The sequence below is a fragment of the Tympanuchus pallidicinctus genome, unplaced genomic scaffold (genome assembly GCF_026119805.1).
Source record: "Tympanuchus pallidicinctus isolate F22 unplaced genomic scaffold, pur_lepc_1.0 scaffold31, whole genome shotgun sequence".
Taxonomy (NCBI): domain Eukaryota; kingdom Metazoa; phylum Chordata; class Aves; order Galliformes; family Phasianidae; genus Tympanuchus; species Tympanuchus pallidicinctus.
In genome coordinates, this window is record NW_026294749.1 from 4,692,159 (window position 1) to 4,705,561 (window position 13,403).

Below are 13,403 nucleotides of genomic sequence, written 5' to 3' on the forward strand. Positions count from 1 at the left end.
TCTTTAACACTATGACATCTGAAGGTGCATTTTGACTGTTGCTTACGGAGTACACTTTCCTGGGCCTCCTATGGAGTGAGCAGTGGTGGTACTTCTGTACCAGTGCATCTACACAGGAAAATATTAAAGGCTTCAACACCATCAGACTGAATCACATATGTAGACCTTGGCCATGTGGTTGTCACAGATGCTGATCTCCTGGCTGTCTTCCTAATGAACCTGGGTCCCAGTAGACCAACAGTCTCCCTGTACAGGTAAGCTATTCACTCATTAGCACTTCCTTTCAAAATACAGATGTTTAAAACAGCTGTTCTGTTTTTTTAATGGTACTTAAAATGACATGATACTGGAAGAGGTACAGAGGAGAGATACAAGAACAAACAGAGGTATGAATAGTTTCCATGAGGAAAGTGACCAAGGCAGACCTCCTAAGTCTGAAAAAGATTTGTCAGCTGGGAGAAGTCATAGACAGGTCTATAAAGTTACAGACAGCATGCTGGAGAATTGGGTTTTCCCTGACTCTTTCATTACCAGAGCTATGCAGTGTTAAAAGAGGTAAGAGAACTAGGTTCAAAGCAAATGTGAGATCTTTCATCACATCTGCTGGTGGTACTAAAGGTACAAAACATGCAGAGATAAAAATGCATTTGTGCCCTATCAGGATGCTACCTCAGCATAAGCAGAACACCTGTATCTGCAATGCCAGTCACTGCTGCTGCAGTTTTTACTATGCCAGAAGTTTCTTACTTCCCACATTCAGGTGTGTCACGGTCCATTTGGATCTCTCAAATTTACAGGACAACAGTGCAAGCATCCCCTGTATCCCAGCAGAAGGACAAACCCTCAGCAGTCCAGCTGCTGCTGAATCTGCTTCAAAAGCTTTTTGGGAAACCTGGTGTATTTATACCTTCCAGCATGAAAGTTCGGTCTGCATCGTTTCCATAATGAAGTGGATTCTGAAGAACTGCCCAAAAATTAATACAGGACAAAAATTAATACAGGACTATGGCAGCAGGAGACAGCAAACTGCAGGTGCTGGTGGCTACATAGTGACCTTTAGATCTTCCTTTCCATCACGCCCTGCCCATGCGTTGCTCTTGCTTTGACCTAGTGGCACTGCTCCCCGCATACCTCAGGCCTTAACAAGAGCTGTGTGTTAGCCAAAACTTGAGACTCCAAGCCACATTCTGGGTTTCCCGTACCCATGTGATTTGCCAGCCTTGCAGTCAAGCTTGCTCCTGAGCCTGGCCATGGGCATGCAGATTTATCTGAGGAGGGGACAAAATCCCATGCTGGTAGTCCTTGCTCCAGTGGCCACCAGGAGGCTTGCCTTCTGCCACCACTGCCACAAGCTCCTGTCACTTCTATGTCCTTAGGGAAACAACCTTGGGGCCTTTCTCTTACAGCTTTCTCCCTCATTGCCCACCATGATCCCCCAGGAATCTCAATTCTGAATAACTTTTGGCCATATTTTCCCTGTTTAGCATGTAGGCCTTGTTTACTTTCTTCAATATTCATCTCAAATCTTTTCAATCATGCCATTAAGCAAGAGTCAAACTGTCTCATCTATACACCAAAACCCCCTAGCCTCTTTCTGGCACTATCTTGCACTAAAGGTGCTACTCCAATGTATATTTCTCTAATAAACCTTCTGTGTCCCTGCTTGGTACCAGCTATCAGGCCAGCTGCAAAACAAATGAAAACAATACTCATGGCATGCTTTGACTTTCCTCTTTCAGAATAGGGCTATTAATTTTGCCTTGAACAAGTTCAAGTACATTTCCCATCCAATTTTAACCTAGTCATCTTCCTCCATCACACAACCACTCAGCAGCCAACACCAACAGTCTTCAAGAAATTCAAAGGTAGACATAAAAGGTCTGTATATAAGGCCCTGGAAAGAGAAAAGGGTGGAAGGAAGCTGTCACCCATTCAGCAGAGTACTTTATTAATTATTTTCAGTTCAAACTAATTATCACTGGCAGAACTAGTCATAAGCCAACGCTTAGTCACATTTTCTGATTCTTTTCCACAAATAAGATGCTGTCATTGCTTGTGAAAGGTCACAGCTTGCTGATAAGCTAACAACATGGGCATTGGGACTTGTCAGGATTTGTCTGTGATTTGTTTAGCTGTAAGAGCAATTATCTAATGACCTGATGATTATTACTGATTTTGTTTTAGCTTCTGCTTTGCTTTCTACTATTATATGATGAAATGTTTATTTTTACATGTACATTCAGTAACTATTAGACAGGAAAAAGAGGTAGCCATTCTGTGGAGAATAAACTACTTCTGAGCCTAAAATGTAACGCTCACTACATAAGATGATAATAGAAGCCAACAGGATGATGTTGGAGGCCCCAGGCAGCAAATAATCTTCCAGTGGTTAACTACTGGCCATCACAGAAGTACAACATGAGTACCTGTGCACAGATGACGAAGGAGAACAAACTAGTAGCTAATGTGAATAAAATGCATCCCATACAACAAATTCAGATCCACTGTGGTTCTGTGAGCCAATGAAGAACAATATGTAGGATGTTATTAGTACACATGCTCCAATGACCTTGGATACATCACAGGGTGAGAAGCAAAAAGCCTGATTATAATTTTCTATGCAAATATATGGTATTATCAGAGCACTCCCTGCATCTCCAGTCCAGGTTTTCTTGTTCAACAATCCATACACAGCAGGATGAGCACTTGAAATCCTAGAGACCATTCCTATTCTGTCCTTAAGTTTCTGTAAGCAGCTCTGTACAGCACTGCCAAGAGCTGCTGATAACCCTGGCTGCCTTCACAACCATCACTGAACCCATCTTTGCTCCCATATATCCCTCTGCAAAGTATCTAGTAAATTATTTCCTACTTCTCTGTGATTACAACTCAGTTTAATGGGTGATAGTAAAATGCCTTAGAATATTTACCTGAGAGAAAGACACTACAGGAGTGGGATGCAGGTAAGATTTCATTAGGAGAACATAGGTCTCTTAATGGGCTCTGACATATGAAAGCATTTGAAATTTCCAGGAGAAACCAGTGATTCTCTTTGCTAGCACAGCTATGTTCTCCAACACATTAGGTAGACAGGTTGTTTGACTGTTTGCTTTTGTTTTTCTTTGTAAGTAAATGTGCTTCCCCCACCCCCCCATCCCCCTTTTTTTTTCTCTGAAATAAAGGCAAGACTTCTTCCTCAGTACCAGAAGGCACCTTTATCAGTATGGCCAAGAGGCAAATTTTTCAGCTTTACTTAAGATGCAGCAAGTGGTGTCTGTAGTGCTGCAACATAGAAGAAGCAATTGATCAAAATATAGGACACACAATGTGAGCGCAGTCAGATATACTTTATTGTAAATTCCTATTACATTGTAGTAATAAAAGATTAGCATGGAAAGCAGGTTTATAGACAAGAGCAAAAAGTGGATAATTGTATTAGATGATGTACACTCCATTAAAACTGCTGAATCACTTAACAGGGATGGTCACTGTGCATTTACAACATACTGTTCTGTCCCTTGTGCCCCAGAGGACTTCTCCAGGAGATTTTGACATTGCAGAGTACACAGTGCAGTCCCCATAAGCTGTACAAAATGAGAGTGTCACCATGTCTGAAGCAAAAGCTCCAAAGGGTTTGGTGTTCCTGAATCCATGGTTATTCACTGAACAGGTGAGGTGGTGTGAATCTCTGCTTTGCTCCACATACTTCAGCAAAAGGGCAACCTGCATTTCTCCCCTCCTGGGCTTTCTTATTTTTAACAACTGGTCACCAGTTTTGCAGGAAGCCATATGCAGCAAGAAGGGGAGCAGAAGGTAAATTGTCTCCCCTGCTCTCTCACTAATGAGACCACAAAATGACCTGGCACAGTAAAGTCACAGTGTTTTATGAGCACAAGGTTCCTTTTAACCTCTTGGGAAACACTTATCTCACCTGTGCCTTGCATATTGGATATGCTCTTATCCACTGTGGCTAGCAGAGAGTGACCACAGCTGGGTATGGGACTGCAGCATGTGCATTTTTGCTTCACAAGGAAAAAGGTCCTGAGAAAGAGTTCAGGAGGGATGAGAAGTTACCACACACACACAGCTTGCTTCCCTACCACGTGGGAGTCCACAGCTCAGAATGATTCTACAAAGCGGAGTGTGAACCACAGACTCAGAGCACTCTTCAGGCTAGAAAGACTTCAGGGGAAGATCAAGGCCTTAGGAGGCGTCATGGCACCCACAGAGGAACATGCTGCAAGCAAGGCAGTAAACTGACCAGCTTGCAGAGTTTTTGAACGTCAGGATGCATGCTCATTCCTGTAAGCTGAGCTTCTGTCCCTCAGCCTTCCCAGGCCATGATTTCTTGGGGACTCTTGGGCACAGTTCACATGGGATGTTTGTTAGGTTTGTGGGCTGGCTACTCCTCACTCCACTTTCCTTTGCCCCATGTGCCAGGTGGCAGAGCCTGGAATGCTTTGGGCAGTGAGCTTCCCAGAACATACACACACGAGAAATGGGGAGAGAAGAAGAGGCAGAAAAGAATGGAGAACATACCATATGCAAGAGATGTGACCAGAAAATGCAAGACTCTGAGAAGCAGCATGAAAAGCTATGAATTTTCAATCAGTCAAACAAAAGGAATAGTATGAAGCAAAAGAGTGACTATGAATGGGTGCAGAGACACATTAAAAAAAAAAAACCAGGAGAAAAAGCACAGTGAAGTGGCAAGTGAGAAGTGAGAGCTGGGAATATTTGGGAGATACCACACCTTAATAAGTGCTTCCAGCAAAACGTGCTCTCCATTAACTAAAATTATAACACTGTAAGATAAAGCAGTCCTGTTAGCTAGAAATACCTGTTTTTATTGCAGCCTGAACGATCTACCATAAGGTTGTGTAATTCACTCTAAGAATTTATAACACTGGGTTCTTCCTTTTTTCTTTTCAGTGAAATATCAGGCCTTAATTAAAACTAAAGTTCAGACTACTTTGGTGAATGGAGCCTTTCAGATTCCCTTGCAGCACTACTGCAAAAGACCATAAATACAAGTGAACTACAGCAATAATATGGCCTAGAATTGCCTTTGATTACGTGTATCTAATTTTGAATAATTCACCATACAGATTTCTTTTTATGCTATCCCCTGTGTCGCCATTTACTTTTCCTTACTGAATCTAGTGAAACCAAGGATGATAAAAATAACAAAAAGCAGACTTCTACCACTGTCTCTTTTTTCTCCTCTAATGTGGTATTTTGAAACATGAGAACAAAATGAAAGGATGAAGATGGCATCTTGCCTCATGGTTTCTGAATCTGGATATTCAGCTCACCATACACGTGCCTCAAAGCATCACAATTCAGGCTTGCAATCAGCTTTCGTAACCCTGGTCGTTTTGGGATACATTTCACTTCCCAGATCAAGGTAGACATTGCTGGGATTTGCCTGTAGGAAAAAAGAAAAGTAACAGTATAGTCATCAGTCACACAACACTCTCAACCTGATCAAGAACCAGAGAAACGGAAGGTGGACAGTATAACATGTCCTGATCTTTTTATGTTTCACCCATTCTCTTCAGTGTCCTACAAATTATTTCCTCCACTTCCCATTCCTCTCAGCACTAGCTCTGTCAAAACCTTTTCGAGCCCTTCCTCGAGGCTGATTCTAAATTTCCAAAATGAATCAGGTTTCCTTTGTCTCCTGCCACTTCCTCTCATGACTGCTTTCAGAATGAATTTTTTTGTAGCCAACATGTATTTTTTCCACTCTGTATTTCCTTTTCACATGTGTACTGTAGGCCACATTCGGTGATTCATTGAATAGTTAAATAACCTCTGGCTATTCCCATGAGAGCCTGGCAGAGCACTGATGAGCTGCTGAGACCCTCTGTCACAGACGTAACATTGGGAGATCCCCTCACCAAGCCACATTTCAGATGACAGCATTTTTTGGAGTCCTGCTGTTACTTTTACTCTTTTATGTTATGTGTGACTACTCATAACCCATAGTAGAAACCAAACATACTCTGCACTGCTTCCAATTTTCAATTAACATGCACAGAGAGCCCTGAAAATTGATACGCATTTTCTCAATTCCTTCACTACCTTCTGTGTACAGACTCTGAAGGCTGATATTGATTAATTATGTTAGGGGGATGTCAAGATATAGCTGTGTTAAGGGAACCAAAGGAGGAGGTGGCAGAGTGAGGACTATTTTATGAAAGTTATTTTTCTTGGCACTAAGAAGACTATGAATTGAGACAGCACTCACATCTCACATGGGTATGGTACTCTGTAAATAGCTGAATAAAGCAAGCTTAAACTTTATTCAGCGTTGCAAACTCTCATCTGGTAGGATTTAGCTATTAGATGTTACAGTTGATGCTATAGCTGGAAGGAGTATCGTGGTAAAAATGGGAAAAGAAACAAACAGGGAAGGAACGCCCACCTGCATCTGAAGATCTAGGTTTGCAGGAAAGACTCCACAGAGGAAGGATCTCCAGAAAGAGACCCTTCCCTAGGTGGCAGTCAGCCCTCAAATGGGATCTAGGAGAGGTGCAACCAGGCTTCAGCCCTTCCGGTCACACAGCTGAATTGCCTTCACCTGTGCTGCCATAGCTCAGTCCTTGCCTCAGGTGATCCAGCAGTTGTTCCGGCTGTGACTCAACAGTTCCCATACAGATGTCACCTCCTGTGCCAGAATCAGCACAGTCTGGCTGCCCAGGCTTAGCACAAGTTGTGACAAGACAAGAAACCTTACTAACATTAAATGAGGTAGCTGAGGATTCTCCCACCTGATTACTGTTTTAGTGTAAGTCTGTCTCTGCTAGAATAAGCCATTCTAGCTCCTTAGCAGTTAGCTTGGATATTTCTACATGACACTGCATTACATTTTGCACATACAGTCTTAGGTACCCAGTTTCAGAAAAGCAGCAGTAGAGGAAGCTCACATTTTTAGTGTGAGCACGTGCAGACTGATTCTAGTGAGTGCCTTCCTTCTTTTTATCTTTGTTCTTAATGAGAGATGTTCTGTTCCCCTCAGCTGCTTTATCAAATGCCCACTAAAATGGCAGCATCATAAAGCGATGACTTCAATTGCTGCACAAGGTTAAATGCTATTTTTATTTTGGAAGCTATGTGAATGATCTGCAAGGGATGATCTGTACAGAAAGTGATGAAGATTTTATACCAGACTCCCGTGCAGCAAGGTTCGGTCTACTTTCATGTGCACATGGGGGACAGATTCTCTGAGGATGAAGGTTCTCAGACCACTTCTTCACAGTGCCCCAGTGAGAAGACACAGTGCTATCATCTCTGATTTATACTGCTATTATCTCTGCATATATATGTACATATATTTGCAGGAAGACAACAGCTGTGTTGGGAAACCAGACCCACTTTTTCCTGTTTCTCTACTGTCCGACTAATAAAACAACTTACTTCCCTCTACAAATGCTAATGCTAGCCGAGCTCTGATATGTAGAAACAACCTAAGTGACTTACAAGCTAGTGTGAATGTGTGCTTGGCTAAAATCCTTTTAATGATATCCATCAATGCCTGGTTAATTTTCATCTGTTGTGCAATGACTATGCCCCATGTAGGCACTGCTGCTGCCAAAGGCTTTTCCATAAGTAATGTTCTCCATCTGCCTCCAGCTAATAGCAAAATATGACTCGTGAACAATGAAGGGAGAAGCTGCCATGCGACTTCATACTCATAATAATGTTGTATCAACTGGATCACACGTATCGGTTTTGTGGAGTGACCAATATGATATAAAAAAGCTATGTTAAAAATACCTTGAGGTCAAAAGTCTCATCCCCACAAACAATTGCTAAAGGCAAGTCCCATTTGTGACAGTTGCTGATGGATATGGAAAAAGTGGAAGGAGAGGGAAGGCCCAGAAAAGGTTTAATTCCCTTAGCAAGTATAGTAAAGCCACCCCAATCCGATTTTCCTGAGAGAGAATTCAGTGATGAATGGTTCTGTGTAATATGCTGAGCCATCACACACAGGAGCCATTTATCACTCTGAATGCATGGAGGCAAATGTGATTATTATTTAAATAAACTACAACTGCTCCCTGCTCCGTCCTCTGTGTGTATAACCTGCAGCCTTCATTCATCTAAGAGAAGTTAAATCACAGATTTTAAAATGACTAAGCTGATCCATTTCCATTTTTAAATGATGCCAAGGGCACTACTGCAAAGGGGAAAACATGGTGACTTGAGGGAAAATGACGTCTGTTCTGTGAGTCATGCTTCTCCCTAACTTCTGTGCCTTTGATGTACCTGACAACAAGTTCTGCATCCTTGAAGGTGAGAACAGCCCACTGCATTCTCTTGGAACACAAAGGATGCAGAATGACAGGGGGGCTGGAACAGCTGTGCAGCAAGGAGGGATACTGCTGCAACTTGCGTAACTCCTGTGGACTGTGCTGAGTCATGTTCAGCAGCATCTGTGACATACCACGTGCACAAAGCAAGCACAGTAGGATGCCCTTTCACAGCCATTTTTCTGTCCAGCTCCACTCTAGAGACTGGTTTTGATCTCTTTATCCCTGGCCCAGGTGCCATCAGGCTCAGACCTCCCCTACTGGCTGCAGATAATACTGACAAATTACGCAGCTGCTGAAGCACAGGCAATTTTTCAAACTCCTTTTGCACAGACCTGGAGATGATTGGCACAGGTAATGATAGATAGCATCACTTAGGTTGTCCAAGAATAAGCATTGACTGCAAAATATTCCAAGGATCCCAGTTATATATCCTGGAACCTGGTTAATGACAATCTTATAACACTGAACTCAAATGGAAAGAGGGTTTAGAAAAGTACTTGCTCATGTAGAAGCACTCCCATGTCAGTGTGAAGCACAACTGTGTATAATGAAAGCCACTGAAGCCTCTCCTTTTCCACAGCTGAGGAAGAATTGCTTGTGTACCCACCACAGCTATCTCAGCAGGCTCTACTGCAAACAGCACACATTTTGTGTCTTGACATTAAGTTTGTAAAGATCATCTGAGATATCTGAACATCTTCTATAAGCATGACTAACATGAGTGAAGAAAAGCCCTTTTTGAAGAGCACCACTGGAGTTGATTTGCACACACTGAGTGAGGGGCAGTAAATACCTCACGTGTCTGATAAATCTGTCTTCCAGTGATAGCGACTTGTAGGTGCTATTGTCAAGCACTAAGAATTCTGTAATGCAGTGAAAGAGTAAACTTTATCTGCATTAGCAGCTACCTCCAGCCACAACACAGTTCTCCAACACTGGTGCTGAACAGATGAAATGTAATCACAGTCCCCCTTTGCACAAAGGACAACGTAACTCCTGACTTATAGGTAGAGACCTACAGCTCCCCTATGTACTGATTTTTAAAGTAAAGAGAGTGTCTGAATTACTCAGCACTGCATTAGTTAGGAGTCTCTTGTGAGCTGCATCCCATGAGCAAGAAGGAGGCCATTTTGTTTACTTCCATACCTGAACTCCTTTTTCATTGTCCTCAGCACACCGGGGCCCTCAAGGCGGAGTGTGACGTTCTCCAGGGTTTGTTTCAGAGGGTTGGTGAACTCCACAACCACAGACATTTCTCTATCAACGACCATCTCGCCTTTAGTCTGCAGAACAAAGTAAGGATCAAGCTTTGCAAGCACATAACAATAAAATGCCCCACAGTGAAATCCATACAGTTAAATATACAGTACCTGTAAGGAAAGAGAGAGGGGGAAATGGAGCATGTAGCAAAAGAACACAAAGCAGAGAGCGTCTAGCCAGAGGAAAACAGTTTGATGGGCCCATAGACTCTACCATTACAGATTTTTCTACCCATTTTTTTTTTACCCATGATGGATCAACAGGTAGAAATTCCTCATTTCTATAGGAAAAGTAGAAATCTGCTTGCACTGTCCTGGACCTGAGGTCCAAGTGGGGGAGAAACTGGATAAACACAGGCATTCTCCCTTATTCTACCCTCTCCCCAGGCTCCCTGCCAGCCCTGACGTGCCTGGCTCCAGCAGGATTTTCATTTTACAACTGGTAGATGCTAGCGGGTCCACAAAAGATTTGAAAGGGCATTGAGAAAGGTAGCTAAAAAAAAGAAGTAACTTCTAAGTAAAACTAAAATGCTATGATGGAGTCTGCGGTCCTCCTGCAAATAGTTAAGGAGTCTTGCAGTTATAAAAAGTTGGAAAGACTCTGGTCTAAGGGATCACTCCATGACAAATACCAATATATTGACTGGGATAACAGATGAGACGCTTACAGCTAAGTGCTTGATTAGCATTTAGCCACCTGAATTAGCAAAAAAAGTGGCATATTCAGAAGCTCTAGCCCAATTAAGGGACTTATGTCCTCCTTATTTCAATTGCCCATTTAGATGCTTGAAGATCATTGATACATGAGGGAATTAAAAATTGTCCTGAATTCCCACACATGTAACTGAGATTGTGACCTGTATTTGCCAAGATTACTTCTGTAATCTGGTGTCAAGCTAAATTAGAATAAAATGTAATTTCCTCTACTGTTAACTCTGACAGTCTCCTTAGACAACCAGAGAAAGATCAAAGGTGTATCCAAAGATGTGAAAGGAAAGAATCTTTTCATTCTTCTCCTTTACTTTCCCATTAAGAACTCCAGTTTGACAAACATGTTCAATGAAGAAATCTGACGAAAACGAGGGAGATAGCTTCCTCAGGTTTCTTAAAAAAGCAATACAGCAAATTTTCCTAAAAAATACATACGTATACATGCACATACAAGCATACTTTAAAAAAAAATCAGCTATTAAATTTTCTTCTTGTATTTACATATTAAAAAGAAGTAGAGAGGAGACAAACTCAGTTTTACTAGAAGATGTGGTTATTGGGCAACAGCAAATCCCATATACTAATCATCCTAAGAGCAGGGAGGATAAATGTTTCGAAGCTGAAACAGAGGATCCTGTGTAAGATGTTCTGTTCAAATATTGAATTGAAAGAGCTCTGCTTTTTAGATAAACACTACTTCAAATACCTATTTTGTCTATCTTGTCTCTGGAATACTCAATTAAAAAAAAATTCAGTTTGAAAATAGTAATATTCTTATCAGACCATTTCTGAAACAGTCTTTGCAATACAGCATAGAGTCCATGTCCTATCAGTCACTGCACTTCTAGTTTCAGATGTACCATGCCTCCAACTGCAGAAATGTTTAAAACCCTACTGACAGTACCCTCATAGGACAGCAGCAAAGCATTACTTTGAAAGTACCATTCCAAAGGCAGACCACCCATCCATGTTTGGAAGAAGCTTCCATAAAAAGTGAAGAAACTTTCCAAGCAAATTCACCTTAGCAATAGCATTATTCTGTTTTTCAGCAAGAGGTCTCTGTATCACACTGCTTTAAATAGAATACTTTTGAAGTACTCGAAGACTTGAGTGACTTGAGCAAATAATTTCTCTTTCACCCTTTGAGCTTCTCCTGTTTTCTCACATCTTTTCCTCTCCTTCCTCCGCTGAGATCACTCTAGCTCTCTTCTACAGGTAATGCAGACTTGAGTGTAGGCTGCTCAGTGCAATATGTAACAGATATATACATTCTCATACACTCCAAGGGGTATCTGTTTATAAGGTTCATGTTAGACCAGAGGTTTAACGTGCACACATGCACAGCTCACTGTCCCAGAAGTCAACAAACAGCCCACACACAGTGATGATCACTTATCTCCTTCACAGTCCTGAGATACCTTGATTTTCAGGGTGGGAATTTCCAGGACCATTGCCTTCTGCATAGCCAGAACCTTCCCTGTTTCATTGATCCGTGCTGTCACAAAGAAGTGAAAAGAGGCTTGGTCCAGCAGGTCACTGAGATACTCAGCTGATGTGATCATAACATCGAAAGCACTAGCTGAGGGGAGAAACAGAAAAGAAAAAATGCATCTGAACTCTCTCATCATGTTCAATGATTACATGAATACCTTGGAGAAAGGTGACCCAGCACCAAAGAATGACTTTCTCCTATTGCCCAAACTACCTTTCTTCCTTCACGTCATTATTTGCTCTCATGTTTTGTTCTCTTTGCATTTAAGTTGAGAGCTCCTTGAGGTAATGCCTGGGTCTGTGCATAGCCTCTGCCTCTGCCTGTCACTGCAGGCCCAGGACACTATTGAAGGTTCCCAGACACTATCACAAAATAAGTGAGAAGCAACACTGGCAGTAAGTAGCTGGTTGACACAAAGGTTAAAACAAGTCCTGAGTGCTGCCCTTGTAAATCTTTGCTTTTTCCCCTTTATTCCCAAGCTTTCTCTGCTTCTCTTCCCTGCAGAGAGATGCCACCAAGGAAGCCACCAGAGCAGATGTTTAGGCGTTTGCAGGCTACCTGGGAGACTGCCTGCTCCCCAGGACATGTCTGGATATCTGCCTTTGTCCTGTAATGGGCTTGCATGCAACATTTAGCAAATGACTCCTCCTGTCTCCAGCATGCCCTCCAGAGAGCCTTCATGTGCTTCCTGACAATAATTATCGGAAGGAACAAGTCCCCCTGGGCTAGATGGTTGAGATGCAGGGAATCATTAATGTAACCATATTGAACTGCAATTCCCAGACCAACAGTGGTGTGAGAATGTGATGCAGACAGGCAGATCTGCTAACTGACCAAGCAGAATATATAGATCTGGAGATCTTGCCTTTAAAAAAGTTCAGTATGACCCAAGTAAACATATCAAGATCTCCCATCTGCTAACTATAATTATTATTGTTATCCATCATTTGTATCACATTTGTGACATGGTACACTGAGATAATTGAACTCAATTGGTTAAACGCATTCACCCCTTTTCACACTTGTGATCTGCTCATATCAAAACCAGGTTCCTGATTTGGTTTCGGATTAATTTCCTCGGTAACCACCTGAGCTGGATTTACCAGGCCAGCTTCAAATTTACTTGATGTTCTCCTCAGCTCCGTCTCACTTTGCATCTCTTTTAAAAGAAATTCCCATAATGCCCCAAATTGTAAATTATAAATGAGGCAAGGCATTTCTCATCCATGCAAGGTAAACAAATAAGTAAACAAATAAATAAATTAGTTACAATCTCAGTAGAATTTGCTTTATAGTGGAAGGAGAGAAGAATTTTTCTGTTTAAATTTAATCACTGCAGGGAAAAGAAAGAATAATAGACTTCCATTTCCTTAGCACTGGCTGTGCTGGTAAGTTGCCAGTACCACTTTCAGCACCCGGGAAAGCCAAGGGAGACACAAAATCAAGCTGCCTTACAGCCTTTCCAAAAAAAAAAAGAAAAGAAAAAGAAAAAGGAAGAAGAAAACTAAATATAACTGAATACAGAGCACCTTTGAAGGCTCTGAAAGGTTTAAGCTATTCAAATCCTCAAAGATGTTTTCAACCCACACAATTCCTTTAATCATTACCCTGAAAATCATG

The 13,403-nt window shown here is 41.9% G+C and overlaps 1 protein-coding gene across 3 annotated transcripts in view; it reads right to left on the reverse strand.

Moving 5' to 3' along the window:
• Nucleotides 1-3,333: 3,333 nt before the first annotated feature.
• Nucleotides 3,334-13,403, reverse strand: part of F13A1 (coagulation factor XIII A chain) — a 71,685-nt gene continuing 61,615 nt past the window's right edge. For all 3 annotated transcript variants that reach the window (XM_052697868.1, XM_052697866.1, XM_052697867.1), the window contains 3 exons: nt 11,710-11,870; nt 9,468-9,604; nt 3,334-5,428 (listed from right to left, as the gene is read on the reverse strand). In XM_052697868.1, coding sequence (XP_052553828.1) covers nt 5,284-5,428; nt 9,468-9,604; nt 11,710-11,870 — 443 coding nt within the window. In that variant the 3' untranslated portion in view covers nt 3,334-5,283. The remainder of the gene's footprint in view (nt 5,429-9,467; nt 9,605-11,709; nt 11,871-13,403) is intronic.